Below are 14,766 nucleotides of genomic sequence, written 5' to 3'. Positions count from 1 at the left end.
CCGCCATGCGACTCTTCGTTCCTTCCAATGAGCCTCACCTGACTCAAGGCTTCCTTTTCTCACGGCTTCCATCAATTGTCTCCTGTTTTCCTCCCATCAAATCTCTTCTCTCTCCATCATCCATCCCACACCCTTCTCTATCATCCTCGCAGTCACTCCCCCCGATCGTCCCTAGCACCACTCATTTCTGCCATGTATTCACAGTCAACGGTCATTCGAATGGTGATCGTAGCACGTCAGAGTCTCCAGCTCTGTACTCCAGAAGCGAAAAAGGACTTCTGAAGGCTCCGATAGAATGTCACCCGAGCAACTAGCTCGATATGGGAGCAAGATTGGTAAACTGTTTCGACGTCATACTGGCGTTCCCGGATCCGATAATCAACCCGACTTTTGGTGTGAGAGGTTCGACGCTTTCTGCAACCAGAGTCTGGAATAAGAGTGAGCTCTATCGTCACAAGTTTATATTTCGCTAACCAGTTCAGCCTACAATACGCACTAACCTGCCATGACCTGGAGCTTTCCATTCGATATACACCTGGAACAGTGACAGGACAAGGCGATGATTGGTGCCGCTCAGTTTATGTCCGTCGGTCCGGCACTCATCCAGAAAAGTCTCAAATTCCGGCACAAAGGTTTCGCTATCAACAAACACGAAGCGATCGGGATCGATGAGTCAATCAACATATATTCTCCTTTACTCGATTTCGCTGGCCATTTGCTACCAAAAGCCACTTTAGTTGACCTGTTGGAGAAAGGAGTACTCACTCAAGATCCTCGAAACTGCACGTATAGGATCGCCATTGAAATCGTTAGCTTTATGATCAAAGCTATGCTTTAAGACTGTATAAGTCAAGGTCCCTATCATGGGAAGTCCTCATCATGAAGGCATTGTCAGTTTTGTTACAGCCCATGACTGGAGTGCTGGATGGGATTGAGCGTACCGGGAATAACGAGCATACATACCCAGGCTCCACTAGCAAGGACCGTGAGAGACGCTAGAAGCCAGTGCCGGTTCCTGAATACGCAGTACCTAAGCTATGGAGTGGTTCACCCACCACAAATTCACGCGCCGCTTATTACCTTATGTTGTACAAAACATAAGCCCTGTTGCCTTAGGCCCCTAGTGTAGGGTCCTTACATTTTGTGTAGGCCAATGGCACAGTGGTTTAGTTTAACACCTTATCTTTCAGATGGAAGCTCAGGCTTGACGCGTAAAAATGCGCGGACCTACACACACGTCATAGTTCGGCAGTCGTTGCTTTTACCTTCTTTTTACCTTGCCTTGGCAGGCATCTTAAAGCGTTCAGCAATTTCCTCCGAGACTCTCAACTTAATTCCCCACAGAAGAGATGTCAGGTTGGTCTTGGTCGCCTAGACAGGCCATGCTACAAATGAGCCGGCGGGAGATGAATGGCCAACCGCATCCTACTATTCCGCCACTGAGCCTACCAAGCATGCCAGCTCTCAACCTACCTCATCCACCTGCTCCAAACCCAGCCCTGCCTATGTATAACCATAAGCCTGTCTGTAACAAGCCTGGTCATTTCCCCGGTTCCAACAACCTTGCGCCTCCTCCTGTCCCTGGTCCCGTCCCCGATAACTCAACTTCTCCTGCCTACTACAACCCATCACCACCATTTGTTCCGCACACAACCGGGGCTCAAGCACCAGGCGGTCTACCTTCACCTATGAATACCTCACTCATGGCAAGAGGGTTATCTTCTGGAGCACTGCAAATTCCGGCTCCTGCCCCTGCTCCTGCTCCTGCTCCTGCTGCGACAACCACCAGCTCTAGGAAGCGCAAGTCTGATGTTGGCCCCGACAACACTCAAGAGAATCTTTTCCCAGACAATGTGCCGGATATAGACAGCGAAGACGAACGCCTAGCTCTTCATGATTCAGACACCTGCAATGCCATTCGTCGTAAGATTCGTAACTGGATCGATTCAGGCGCTCAAAAGGTTGGAGAATTTCAGAAAACCATTGGAGTCAGTGGCAAATCCTACAATAGCTTTATGAATCGAACTGGCACATGGGATGGCGAGAACACCGATACGTACATCAAAGCCCATCTCTTCTTCAAAAAGCGTGAGCTCCAGGGGCTCCCCCTCAAGGCCAACAAACCCAAGAAAGCAAAGACAGCCGCTTCCGCCAAGGTTCTTGAAGAAGTTCTTGATGTGAGCAACGTTGACCCTCTTCCTGGTGAGGCAGACGGAACAGTTCCTATTTACGACACTTGCGACGATATCCGCAAGAAGATTCGGCCTATGTTAGCCAAGGAGGGAATGACACAAGCAGCTTTCATCCGCGCTCTCAATAAGAACCTCCCTGAAGGGAAAAGCGTATCGCCGGCCAATATGCGGTACTTCATGGGCCGAAAGGGAGTCCGCGATGGCAATACCAACATCACCTTCTACGCGGCGTATGTTTTCTTCGAAAAGAAGCGTATTCAAGCTGGCAAGCCCAAGGCGCAATTCCGTCATAAGATGGAGAAGGCATGGGGCAACAAAGGTTTTGATATTGAGCATGGGGCCAACCAACAGTACACTTGTTTTGCTGGTGAAGAGCCGGTAGTGGATGAGTTTGGCAAGATTGACTTTGTTGTGACAGGGCGACGGAGGTGAGAAGGACGCATGTGCTTACGAAAAGAAGAAGAGGAAACCTAGAAGAAGGGTTGCAGACCTGTTGGTGTTGTCTGATACCATAGCATTTGAGCTGATTTAGTGTGTTATCATAAACGGATTTTTGAATAGGAAGGAGAATAGCAAAGGCGTATCTGAGAGGTTTGGTTCTAATCCATATCTAGCAAAGGGAAAGTATTGTCACCCATAGCCTCCTCGATTCTCTTCATAATTGCTAGTACTTCTCTTCTTCCAACCGGCGACCAATTACTTGAACACCCACGGGGCGGTCCATGCCTGGCGTTCGCATCATTAGTTCATATTCACCCTGCACAATGCCGTTGAGACTCTTGAGGCTAAAATCCTCTGGCAGTTGATTTCGTGTCTTATCGACATGTGTCACGGGCAAGACGCCAGCGGTATATTCGAGCTATCCTAGATCAGCTTTGTTATCGTAGTTCCCCCTATCGATGAACGTACCAGGTTGAACATGAAAGTGTAGCCACAACTACTACATGCATCATGCATGCCCCTATGAGTAAAAGCTGTAGGAGCATTGGGGGGGTGATCAAACAATCAATACCGGAGTTATCCCACCACTCAAACCACTTCCTCTTGTAAGGCTCGCGGTTGGCATTAAGTTGCCAGATCTCGTATCCGGATTAAGGATACCAATTCCGCAAGGGTCCAGCCCATACGACGTCTCCTCGAACATACTTGACCCAGAGGTAATGCAAGTACTTCACTAGTCAAGGGAGGCTGAGATAGAAACTCATTTAGGCAGCACCTGGATCGTTCCACTCTCCCCAACGAAAGAAGGGATTAAATTCTAGAGGCCATCGCTGCAGAGAAGGATTGAGGCTAGACAAAGAGCTTCATAAGGAGAAGGAGGGTCAATCTTCACGATCTCATGACCTGCGTTTCGGAGAGCAGATTCAGCCATCTCTAATACTCTTTAGCAAACGGGACTGGGATCTACGACGCCGCCTGTTCAAAGGATTCCGACCCACAAGTTCCTCTTCTCGCAGAAATCTTTCTCGATATCGGTTCTCCAAGGTAACAGGTGACAAGAATAGTCATAAATCTAAGGCTTCATCTAGATGATCGATCGAGTGAAATGAGACAGGTCGTTGAGTGTACGCGCCATGGGACTGTACACTGCAGGAACACCATCCTGCCCTGGCATACTTGTTACAACTCCTGTCTTAAGCCATCTTCCAGTTGAGCATTTAAGTGCATAGCAGCCAGAGAAGTGAGCTGGGCAGCGAACACTTCCAGCAACATCACTTCCAATTCCAACTCGGCCTCCCAATGCCAGCAAGACATCTTCACCTTCTGTTGAACCAACGGCAGTGTAGCTTTTGTTGTATGGATTCGATGTCTCGCCCCATATGCCATTAGATGACTCGAAACGAAGGAGTGTGATGGGGACGTTGGTCTTGGCATACGAAACAGCCCCGGCGTCTTTGAGTATTCTGACAATACTTCCATCATGTGCAAGGGGCTTCCCATGTGTGCTCATGCCTACGGTGCTATCGTATCCTTCCAATTCAACCATGTCTTTCAGGCTGGCAGGCATACCAGCCAGAGGCCCTTTGAGATTGAGAGAGCCATCGGTGAGTCACTGCTCAGTCGAAGAAAGCAGGAATTCTGTTACACAGTTCGTTCTTTCGTGTGCCCTGAAAGCAACCTTACCATACGGATGAAGAATATCTGAAGCCTTGCTTGAGTCTCTTTGGACAGTTTGGACCAGTTCTTCAATTGGCTAATTCACGATCTCTCGACCCAAGACAATGAAAGGAGCATGGTATGATGCCAGTCTCTTGATGCGAGATGTTCGCTCTTTTTGTTTGAACTGGCTTCAATACTGTTAGTAAGAAATGTTATTCGAGTAAGCATCTTGAGCTGTATGGAGAGACTGGCAATCGTGAAGGGGTCCTACCAACCTCGGCGATGCTGCAGGTAGTTGGAGAGCCCCATAATGGTCACAGTCCGTTAAGGAATATCAAGCAATCCGTTCCAGTAAGTTTTGAGCCAAATTGAATAAATACAAGGAGGGTTCCATGTTAACAGAGACGAGCTCAGTGGTATAGGGTGTTACAAGGACGAAATATGGCCACGAGGCAGAACAATATATAGCACTCTTTAGTGAGCTTCCTGATTGAAGGACCCGCTGATAACCGATCTAAATCCCCGCATCAACCCCATTGCTATTTATCTTCAGTCTGGGGAATTTAGCACCAACAAGAGGAACACTATCAGAATACAGATGTAAGACGGACGATGAAAAGGAGGGTTTTTCGAGCGTTGATGTATTCTTGACAACGAACGGTCGTCTTTGAGTCTGACTTGAAAAACAAATCTTGTCTTTATTGTCTTAGCTCTTCTGTTGTCTCGAAGTTCATGTGGTTACACTGCATAGTTATAAGTGGTTGATAGGAGTTGAACCTGGAGCCTGTGGAGCTTGTCACATAGATAGTAATTTGCAGTTCTCTCATTTGATACTAGATATGCGCCACCGCTAGGCATAAGACAGGAGACGTAACTATTCTTTGTTGATGTAAGATGTAGTTGGAATGTGCTGTGATGTTAATTTTATCCGGGTCGCGTAAGTTTAGGCAAGCATTGACACATAACCTTGGCACTTATGGATAAATGCTCGTCAAAGAGTTTGTAGTAAAGAAATCATGGCAAGATTACTCACTAATGAACCTTGTATTCAGTGTCGACATTCAAAGAGACTAATTGGGCATGTAGATCGACGAGATGCTTGGACTTGTAGGATCAAGTTTTTTAGCCGGTCTGATATTTCACTGGGTTATCACTTGACCTGTTAAATAACACTGAGGAGCAAGCTTTTATAAGTCAAAATAATTTTATCGTTCCTGGGCTCTCTGGCAAACTCTTCTGGGTAGGGTAGACTTCATATGCATTTATGAAATACCTCGTTTGTCATATTATCATGAGCCTTGGAATACTTTTTGTAGATATTGTAAACTATGGTGATTTCGAAAAGGGGATAAGAATATTGAAAACATTCATGCTGTTGCATTTTGCATTCTTACATTGATATATGGATACGAGTCTTGATGAGGATGGTTCTTGGCTACATAACTAACCAAATAGGAAGAAAAAAGTCGATAGTCAGCAAGAACACACTGTCTGTTCCATGTGAAGCAGACCATGGTTGATCCTCAATTCGCTCACAAGAACCCTCAATCCCAGTATGATCTACCTTCGTCTAGATACCCGGCCTCGGGTAGGTCACGATCGGAGGACTAAGCCCCGTGCTCCGGCGCGGAGATCGGATGGTCCGTGCGTGGGAAAGAGGTTGGGTATCAGAAGCTTTTGTCCCTAGTTCTCCACTAGCATGAAGGTCACCGTCATATGAGAAGAGCCTGTAACAATCTTCTCTCTTTCACCAACCACCATCATGTCGGTCGATCCGCAGCAGCTGTTGGACACGGTAAGACATGCGGCTCTTATCACCCAAGACATTTTACTCATTGTGCTGTAGCTCTCGAGCCAGGTTCGCCAATACGCCGACGTTGCTTCCGAATTCATTGATAAGAATGTCGACCGCGCCGCCGTAGTTGTCAGAGAGACTCTGTCCAGCTCGGAATGGGTGCCAGAGTCTGTCAGGCCTAAGCCTGCGGTGAAAGAAGTGGTGGCAGTCGTTTCTTTGGGGCGCTTCGAAAGGCTCCAGAACTGGATTGCCGAGCACAAAATCTTGACTGGAATGATTGTCTTGACCTGCGGAACCGTCGTTTATAAAGGATACTATGAAAGTCGCTCAATGAGGAAAACAAGACGAGCGAGAAGGGCACGAAATGGCGGGCGCACTGATGTCGTCGTTATCGCCGGATCCCCATCTCTTCCTTTGACAAGGTCTTTGTCTTTGGATATGGAGAGACGGGGTTTTATCGTCTTCATCGTTTGCAACGCCGCAGAAGACGAATCCATGGTTCAGGCTATGAAGCGACCCGATGTTCGACCTCTGAGCATTGATACCACTGATGTGAGTCTGCCATATGGGCTTTTGTGTGACTATTCTGACATTTCCCCAGCCTCCTAACGCTGGTTCTGCCATCGAACATTTTGCCCACTTCCTCCAGTCACCTCAGGCTCCTGGCCCTGGAATGAAGCCCAACCAGCTCACTCTGAAATCCGTTATCCTGATCCCGAGCCTCCACTACCAGACGTCTCCTATCGCAACAATCCCACCATCTAGCTTTGCCGATCTTTTCAATACCCACCTCCTCCAGCCCATCCTTACAATCCAGGCTTTCCTACCACTACTCACATCCCGCTTGAACCCCATCGGAGAAAAATGGATTCCTCCCAAGGTTCTTGTCTTTACTCCCTCTATTATTTCCTCAATCAACCCCCCATTTCATGCGCCTGAGGCTACCGTTTGCTCGGCCCTGTCCGCTTTCACGGAAGTCCTCACCGCCGAACTTAGACCCCTCGATATTCCGGTTACCCACATGCAGCTCGGCACGTTCGACTTCTCCAGTTTCGTCCCGACTCGTGGCGGTCCCAACCAAGGCCTCGTCACCGCAGGAAATCCCGAGTCTCCTCTTGTCTGGCCTGAGGGCGCCCGACACGTGTATGCTCGAAACTTTGTCGCACAAACTAGCTCTGCCATCTCCGGAGGTCGTATCCGTGGACTGAAGGGAAGCTCGCTTCGACGCCTCCACAACTCTGTTTTTGATGTGATTGATGGTTCCATCACTGCTGATACCGTACGAGTTGGCCTCGGTGCCAGCGTGTATGGCTTCGTTGGACGATGGGCCCCGCGAGGTCTCGTCTCATGGATGATGGGCATCCGCCGAGTTGACGAGCTCTCCACTTGGAAGACAAGCTCCTATGAAGGTTCAGAAAGCAGTGACGAGGACGACGAGAGCGAGAAGGGCGAAGGAGAATCAACCGAATTTGTCGCCGTTCCATCAGATGCTAACGTCTGGCATGCTGACAATGAGGGAGCTATGTGGACTCCCCAGGCATCTGAGACCGCTTGAGCGATCAAGATTGAAATTTATGCTGGATGTCCTATGTAAACTGGATCTGCATAACACGCATTATGATGGGACATGTAAAACGTTCGATTTTGTTACATATAGACGCCGCCACGACTCCAACTCTTGAATGATTTTAACACTGCAGCCACTGGAAAAATACAAATCCAGTTGCCTTACTTTCGACCATTGCTTTGAGGGTCACAGTTACAACAAGTTCTTGACATGGGATTCGTGTGGGTATCATCATGAACTGAGTAAAAGTACAACAAGTAAATATGTTACTTAGTGACCTCTTCCACGGTAACGGCCTCTTCCTCGCCATTTGCCTCGGCCACCATGACCACCATGGCCTCCTCTATATCTGCCCCCATCATCCCGATCTCTATCTCTCTGTTGGTCGCGTGACCTATCCATATCATCCTGCGCAGGATCCATCCGAATGTCGTCTTCTTTCTTCTCCTCTGACTTGAGGGTTGGCTTCTCCAGATCCTTTGACCACTTGGGGTGGGCGCCTTCCTTGCATTCAGGTCCATCGGGACAGAACCCCGCCAGGTAGAAAACACAGAGCTTCCTACGCACGTGCTTCTTTGAACAGTTGGGTCCGAGGGGGCAGAACCCCATATCGTAGTGAGGGCAGGGTGGCAGCCGACTTTGGGGGTCGATGTGCAGGTATAGACATTCGTCACCGTTCGAGCAATACCCGTTTCGCATAAAGAAATTACACTCAGGCATCTTTCGAAGATTGTACTCGTGGAGGAACTCGCAATGCTCGCCCTTCTTGCACAAGCCACGCAGCCAATGTTTACACACGAGCGAGTTGAGACCACCACTCGGCTGTGACGTCTTAGAATCAGAGACGTGTCGTTCAGGACATCGTGTGCCGTTGGGGCAGTGGCCCGACTGGAAAGCTTTGCATATAGGCCGGTCGGGAGACAGGCCGACCTGATACGTTTGTCGGAGAAATGGCGAGAAGCGGAAGTTGTAGGGCGTGGCAGAGTGGTTGAGGATGGCGGCGGCAGGAGATTCGACGGCGCCGGGCATGGTGTGCGAGAATGGCGCAGGCTGATCGCCTATAGAGGATGGAGTGATTGATTTATTGCTAGTAATGTTCTTTCAAAATTCCGCCTCGGGTGGTTGTGGATGCTGCTTTGTGCGCGCTGTAATAACTAAGGTAGTTGCTCTGTTGATGTCAAGGTCAAGATTTAGGCCAAAGCTTTGGTCGCTAACATTTTCCATAGCTACAGGTACAATGCGGCGATCGAGGTTTGTCAGCGACTAGGATCGCCGCCATGCCAACGTCACTCCACACAAGCTTCCAGGTCCCTTGAACTTGTGGACTTGAGCTTCGCTATCCTCATACGCCCATTTTAAGATATTATTTGTTTGCCATGACATTCTTATATTATTTAAACTGTTTAAGGTATCTTAGCGAAGGAAGGGAAGTGCTTACTAGCTTACTTCCACGGTAAACTCTTGTCATCGCCACCACAGGTGTTTTGGCAAGACACAGCAGGAACCAGGCATCTCCTGAACCTCCATCTTGTCTTCCATCCTCAAATGCTGACCATGAAGGTCTTTCTGCCTCAGTAACCACAAAATTCGAGAGAAATCACGAATCAGAACCAAGACTCGCCACGGAGCCTTGTTCCCTATACTTCTGGCCATAAACGATACGACAGTTCATGTATCGGTGAGCTTTCTCATTCATCAGGCTCTTATAAGCCTGAGACACCATCTCTTTTCGCTTCTCTTCTGATATGCCTAGGGCTTTCAACGGCTTGATAGCCATCGAACCAATCAGATCCATGATGTTAGCTTCCATCAACTTCCCCAAGTCTCTCATTCCTTCGTCCTGTGACCAGCATGAGATGGGCACTTTCTCACTGACCGCCTGAACTTGAGTGAAGCCAGCGGCTATGAGACTTTTCCGAACGTCTTTCTTACCAAAGTTGGTACAGCCGTATTTTCGTATCCCCTGAGCGCATGTGTCGAAGAAAACTCGCAATGGATCATCTGTTTGCATGGTACCATCATCGCAGCGAACTGTGTAGTCGTAATCTTGAAACTCGATCCATCCGCCCTCCTTCAGATGTCTTCTCTTTATTAGCTGGACATCACATATGAGGCATTCGACTCACTCGTGGGCATTAGCAACCATTGTGTCCAAGTCGAGAAGAAATCCGACCATTCCCCTGAGATGTACCATATCAAAGTCCTTACCACTGGCCCAGCAGGGGTCCTCGCAGTCTTCAACAAACATGGATGTATTCGGAGGCATTGATTTAGGCTGAATGGGTGATAGATCGGTTCCTATCACACTGGTCTTGTCATACTCATCGGCCACTGGGTCTTGTTAGAAGGGCAGCTGGAATATTTCCATATAAGCTCACCGTCTATCACCCATGCCCCTACAAACTGTAAGCACAGAACAGCCAAACGTGTACTTGTCACTCACCATTTCCTGTCCCGAGATCGATTATCTTCTCCGCTTCGTTGTCAACTTCAGACAGAAAGAATTTACCACCCTGCATCAACCAGATGGTTAGCTATTGCTTTGACTCTAATCGCTGTTGCCCAAGAACCTTAACATACCAGAAGCTGCTGCATCAGGAAATGTTCAGCTAGCTCGCGACACTGCTCGCCTTCGTCATTGGGTAGCGGATATCTGCCAGCCAAATAGGCGTGATAACGTCGGCCGTGAGAGTGCTCATAGTCGAATATGCTGGCTGCCAATGAAGTGCAACAGCTTGACTCATCGTCCTGTTGCAAGCATTCAGAACGAGCATCGTGAAACACAAGCTCAAATTCATCCGTGTCCTGGTCCGTTGGGGTGTATGTTGTTTCAATACCTGGCTCGGAAATGATCGAGAAAGAGTGACTATCAGACTCTGGCATCTTGGTTGTGAACTCGCGGAAAGAAATTGAAAGGAAGACAACACAGCTATACAGAATAGGGACTCGGCGCTGTTTATCATCTGTTGGGATGCTCTACTACGGTTGCGCCACATTGATCATCTCTGTAAAACCAGCCAAGTACACAAGGGATGAGAATTTCTGGCTTCAGTATTATCAATATATGCGGGAGGTCATCTGCACGTTTGCTACCGTGATGGTGACCCCTCCTTCTCGCAGGACTTCACCTCTCAACATTGGTGAGATACACCTCATGTGGTATGTTTCGCTACAGCCTACATGCTTGTGCGAGTTGTTGGTGATAAGCTATGCGGATGGCGCATAACGACAATATGCGATTCGACTGTTGGTCCGGATTGCGAAGAAGGGGGGCCAACTGCGTTTGTTTGCTTCTCATGGGGCGCTGTGCCGAAGTAAGGCGAAGAGGCCCCTCAGTGAACCTAAAACTGAAACAAAATTCAAGTCAGTTGGTCATATACATTCCATTGATGGTGAGTAAAGAACGAAGTTGATTGTGGCCATGATATCTAAGCAGCTAAGCTTCGTTGAAGATGCAAACAATGCCTAACACTGTCGTTTGAAAGACCTCAAGCCAACATTGGTTGATCAGGTAGGATTCGACATGGGTGTACGGAGTACAGACTGTCTCTCTCGTCGCTTACTGTTGCCCGGGCAAGGTTGCCTTACACATACATCCATGCAATGACAGATTCAGGTTGTTGTGCTTGCCTCAGCCTCGAAGCTGTGGATTGATGCATTGGCAAGGCCAAAATCACTTGTCAGAGACGGTAAAAGCACCCGGCCCTGGCTCAACTGTATCAGACAAGGGCAAGCTAACAGTGGAAGTCAGAGTGTTTGGTCCACTCAATATTGCGCCCAACCCTCATCGTCGTCCCCGGGCGGTTTTTATTATGGAACCAATCTCACCGTCTGTGGTAGCGCGTTCCAAACGTCCGTCGACCTTCCAGAAGTTTGATGGCAGGGCGAATTAATGGAGCCACACGGTTGTTGAACACGCTTATCGGGAAGTTGTGTTATGACTCGGCGCTTCTTGTACAACCCTCGTCCAAAGACGTTGTACCTGGATTGTCCCGGTCGCCAAAATGGACGTTGCGACATCAAGAACAATGCTGCTGCGTGCGTGCTTCCTGGCTGAGACAGTTTCATCCCTTGGACAACAATGCTGCTTTTCAAACAGAGCAATGAGCTCGCCATGATCCTGCAACTATTGATTGGAAGCCGGGCCCTGTCCAGCATTGCCTTTTGTTTGCCCGAGGCATATGACACCTCGGATCGCATCGCGGCTCATCTTGAAAACCTGACAACGCCTCGCTATGCTGTTTTTAGGTATTGGAGACGTGTCTCATTTGCGGGCCTGCATGTCAACGTGTTTCACCTTCGCAAATCATGGCAGGGCCATTTAATGGCTCGGAGAGGCCGCAACGTCAATGCTTCATCATCTCCATTTTCATAGCAGAGATGGAAGCTCATCTAATGGTTGGAAACATCTACTAGACGGTCCCAATAGCTCAGGGTCTTGTACGGCCTGCCCTCGAAGAGGAAAAGAGTATTCTCGCCCCGGATCTCCAACTCCATTCGAATTTGGGCTGCCAAGCAAAACATCCGTCATTTCATGAGGCACAGATTACACCTTTTTGACAAGGCCCGAATTGGCGTGGTCAAAGCATCGAAAAGCCGGGCTAACAACAAACGGGAGTAATTTCACGGTCTCCCAAGAAGCCACAGCTTCCTCAGCTCTGACAAGCAGCAACACTCTTGTGTTTCTTCCAATGCCTCCCCGCAATTATGTCATGTATCATGGTTCTACCGAATCCAGGACCCTCCGTAATTTGGATGCTAGTCCCTGCTCTCCGGGCATCACCTAGATGGCTGCGACTGGTGTTGAGTATTATATAGCCTCGATCCTTCTCTGTCGCAGTCAGTCATGACTCTCACCGGCAGTCTTTGGTGCCTAACCTTGTTGACCGACATATCAGCTCTTGTTTCCTTCAAGATCTTGACACCAATTAGTTCATCTAGACTCTTGCAGGTCGGGTTATTAAACAACACTCCCGGTCGTATTTATTTTTTCTCTTGATTTTGGCACTTGCCTCGTCCATTTTCTTTGGAATTCACCTGGCCTCTCAAATCCCTCATCATGAGCTCGTCGCGCAAGTCGCGGATTGCTTCGAGCATGTCTAATGTCATGTTCACGAATGCAGTTTACTTTCCTAACTACCGGATATACCAGGGAGATACTCCAGGAATGCTCAACTACAGTTGTATCAACCATGTTTACTATGCCTACGCCAGTGTTTCAGCCGACGGCGGTGTTTTCGTAAGTTCTTTCCACGACTCATTTCAAACGTTTTGGCATTGGGGGTACTGACTCGGAATTTGAATCTAGCTAAGTGATGAGTGGGCGGATGCTGGTGCACCTGTTGACGGTGTACAAGGAGGACTAGGGTCTCTCATGCACCTCAAGCAGAAGCATCCCCATCTTCGAGTTGTTCTGTCAATCGGGGGTGGCAACTCCTCGGAAATTTTCCCCCTGGTGGCATCTAGCACTCTCTTACGTGACAATTTTGCTAGATCAGCTAAGGGGCTTGTTGAGGCATCAGGTCTGGATGGAATCGACAGTACGTAGCGCTCGAAACGGATCTCCAGTTCTGTCGGCGAAGCTAACAAAATGGTATCAAGTTGCATGGGAATACCCGTGTGATGTCCAACAAGGCTACGACTTTCTTGCACTTCTAGCCGCTGTCCGCATTCATCTACCAGAGGAGCATTATGTACTCACCGCTGCACTTCCTGCAGCCAAGTCCATCTTACAGTTCCTTGATCTAATGGAGATCGCCGAATACTTGGACTTTATCAACTTGATGGCCTACGATTTCTTTGGTTCGTGGACTCCAAAGGCTGGGCATCATGCTCAACTATATGCTATGGACAAAGAAGAAACCTCAGCTTCTTCAGGGGTTTCTTATCTCATGTCCAAGGGATTTCCCCCTAAGAAGATTCTGCTTGGTATTCCAACTTTTGGACGAAGCTTCCTTCACTGCACAGGAGTAGGACACAAATACAAGGGCGTGGGTGGTGCGGAAGACGGCACATTTGAGTACAATCAACTACCACGCAAGGGATGCAAAGAGGTTGTCGACAAACGCCATGTTGCAGCACACTGCACCGGGGCAGATGGCGGATTTGTGACGTACGATAACCCGGATACTGTTAAGATCAAGGCTGGTTTCTGCAAGCAAAAGGGACTGGGAGTGAGTAGCCTAACTATGGGTGCGAAGGTCTCGGTGTCGCGCATTCATGTCTTGAACACAAGAACACCGCGACTCCCACTTCCTGCCCAATTTCGTCACTGGATCGCTAACAATGCCTTCGTAGGGTCTCTTTTACTGGAACGGTCCTGCTGATTCCAAGGACAAGTCTAGGAGCTTGGTTGCGGCTGGCTTTCGCGCTCTTCATTCGTCCTGAAGTCTTTACCAGTCCTTTGACCACATCCTGCATTTTGCATATATGGGAGTGATACGGCTTTCATTTTTCGGTAGATGGGCATCTAACGGCGTTATTTGATCATGTTCGATTCAATTTTCTACCTTGGATTTATGTAAAAGCGTTTACATTACGAAGGTATGCAAGGAAACCGGGGATTCTGCTGGAAAGAGTCAAAAAATAGAGGCAAGAATATGCCATCGGGAGAATATATATATATACAATAGACGGGAACGGCGTTTTTGGGGGCAGTCAAACAAAGGCACTGGATGCCTGACTCCCTTCATACATAAGCTAATGACTCACTGCCTGCTAAGTTCATTTGACCTCTTATCACCTTACATAGTGATACAAGACGCACGGTGGTCCTCTTTTTCTATTCACAGTCGCCCAAGGACCGAGCTGATTCAAGGATGCAAAGGATCAAAGGCGGTAGGGCATGTGTATGTCACATCAACGGTGAATTCAGCCTCCAAAGTAACCGTTTGGGCGACAAGAACGAGGCGCCATGAGGCTAGCGATGTACGTCAGAGTGCATTGACATAGATGCTGGCAATATAACTCTTCAGTGATCCGCAGGAGAGTCTTGAGTCACAGTGCGTACTTTCGGTGTGACATTCCAAACTGAGGTGGCGTTTCGAGGTTGAATTTGTCTCTTTGAAGTCTGGCTGAGAGCTTATTCCGGCAGACAGAACTTCAGTCTCTTT

At 48.5% G+C, this 14,766-nt stretch overlaps 7 protein-coding genes across 10 annotated transcripts; 3 read left to right on the top strand and 4 right to left on the bottom strand.

Moving 5' to 3' along the window:
• The first annotated feature begins 991 nt into the window (after positions 1–991).
• Positions 992–2,936, top strand: FVEG_00588 (hypothetical protein). The gene has a single exon (XM_018887150.1). The coding sequence runs from the start codon at positions 1,350–1,352 to the stop codon at positions 2,622–2,624; it is 1,275 nt and encodes a 424-aa protein (XP_018742856.1). The 5' UTR covers positions 992–1,349; the 3' UTR covers positions 2,625–2,936.
• Positions 2,857–3,113, bottom strand: FVEG_14693 (hypothetical protein; the record flags this gene model as incomplete). The annotated part of the gene is made up of 2 exons (XM_018903655.1): positions 2,857–3,051; positions 3,102–3,113. 2 exons carry the CDS (start codon positions 3,111–3,113, stop codon positions 2,857–2,859), a joined length of 207 nt encoding a protein of 68 aa, XP_018742857.1.
• Positions 3,114–3,717: 604 nt separating this feature from the next.
• Positions 3,718–4,200, bottom strand: FVEG_14694 (hypothetical protein; the record flags this gene model as incomplete). Its single annotated transcript, XM_018903656.1, has 1 exon — positions 3,718–4,200. One exon carries the CDS (start codon positions 4,198–4,200, stop codon positions 3,718–3,720), a length of 483 nt encoding a protein of 160 aa, XP_018742858.1.
• Positions 4,201–5,990: 1,790 nt separating this feature from the next.
• FVEG_00589 (hypothetical protein) lies at positions 5,991–11,043 on the top strand. Of its 3 annotated transcripts, XM_018887153.1 has the most exons (6): positions 5,997–6,087; positions 6,139–6,639; positions 6,689–8,813; positions 8,881–9,332; positions 9,408–10,059; positions 10,114–11,043. In XM_018887153.1, exons 1-3 carry the CDS (start codon positions 6,055–6,057, stop codon positions 7,640–7,642), a joined length of 1,488 nt encoding a protein of 495 aa, XP_018742861.1. In that variant the 5' UTR covers positions 5,997–6,054; the 3' UTR covers positions 7,643–8,813; positions 8,881–9,332; positions 9,408–10,059; positions 10,114–11,043. The 3 variants fall into 3 exon arrangements, with proteins under 3 accessions (XP_018742860.1, XP_018742859.1, XP_018742861.1); XM_018887152.1 differs by having other exon boundaries at positions 5,991–6,087; positions 6,689–9,332; XM_018887151.1 differs by having other exon boundaries at positions 5,991–6,087; positions 6,689–9,332; positions 9,408–11,043.
• Positions 7,561–8,849, bottom strand: FVEG_00590 (hypothetical protein). The gene has a single exon (XM_018887154.1). The coding sequence runs from the start codon at positions 8,681–8,683 to the stop codon at positions 7,925–7,927; it is 759 nt and encodes a 252-aa protein (XP_018742862.1). The 5' UTR covers positions 8,684–8,849; the 3' UTR covers positions 7,561–7,924.
• Positions 9,028–11,394, bottom strand: FVEG_00591 (hypothetical protein). The gene is made up of 6 exons (XM_018887155.1): positions 11,249–11,394; positions 10,235–11,001; positions 10,098–10,167; positions 10,033–10,050; positions 9,781–9,985; positions 9,028–9,735 (listed from the first exon to the last, which is right to left on the bottom strand). Exons 2-6 carry the CDS (start codon positions 10,535–10,537, stop codon positions 9,252–9,254), a joined length of 1,080 nt encoding a protein of 359 aa, XP_018742863.1. The 5' UTR covers positions 10,538–11,001; positions 11,249–11,394; the 3' UTR covers positions 9,028–9,251.
• Positions 11,395–11,960: 566 nt separating this feature from the next.
• FVEG_00592 (hypothetical protein) lies at positions 11,961–14,375 on the top strand. 2 transcript variants are annotated; one of them, XM_018887157.1, is made up of 5 exons: positions 11,961–12,493; positions 12,553–12,893; positions 12,963–13,194; positions 13,256–13,827; positions 13,952–14,375. In XM_018887157.1, the coding sequence occupies exons 2-5, from the start codon at positions 12,714–12,716 to the stop codon at positions 14,039–14,041; spliced, it is 1,074 nt and encodes a 357-aa protein (XP_018742865.1). In that variant the 5' UTR covers positions 11,961–12,493; positions 12,553–12,713; the 3' UTR covers positions 14,042–14,375. The 2 variants fall into 2 exon arrangements, with proteins under 2 accessions (XP_018742865.1, XP_018742864.1); XM_018887156.1 differs by having other exon boundaries at positions 11,961–12,893.
• Positions 14,376–14,766: the final 391 nt, after the last annotated feature.

The sequence above is a fragment of the Fusarium verticillioides genome, chromosome 1, assembly GCF_000149555.1.
Source record: "Fusarium verticillioides 7600 chromosome 1, whole genome shotgun sequence".
Lineage (NCBI taxonomy): Eukaryota > Fungi > Ascomycota > Sordariomycetes > Hypocreales > Nectriaceae > Fusarium > Fusarium verticillioides.
Note: the sequence above shows the minus strand (reverse complement) of the source record. Positions and strands in the feature narration are given on the sequence as shown.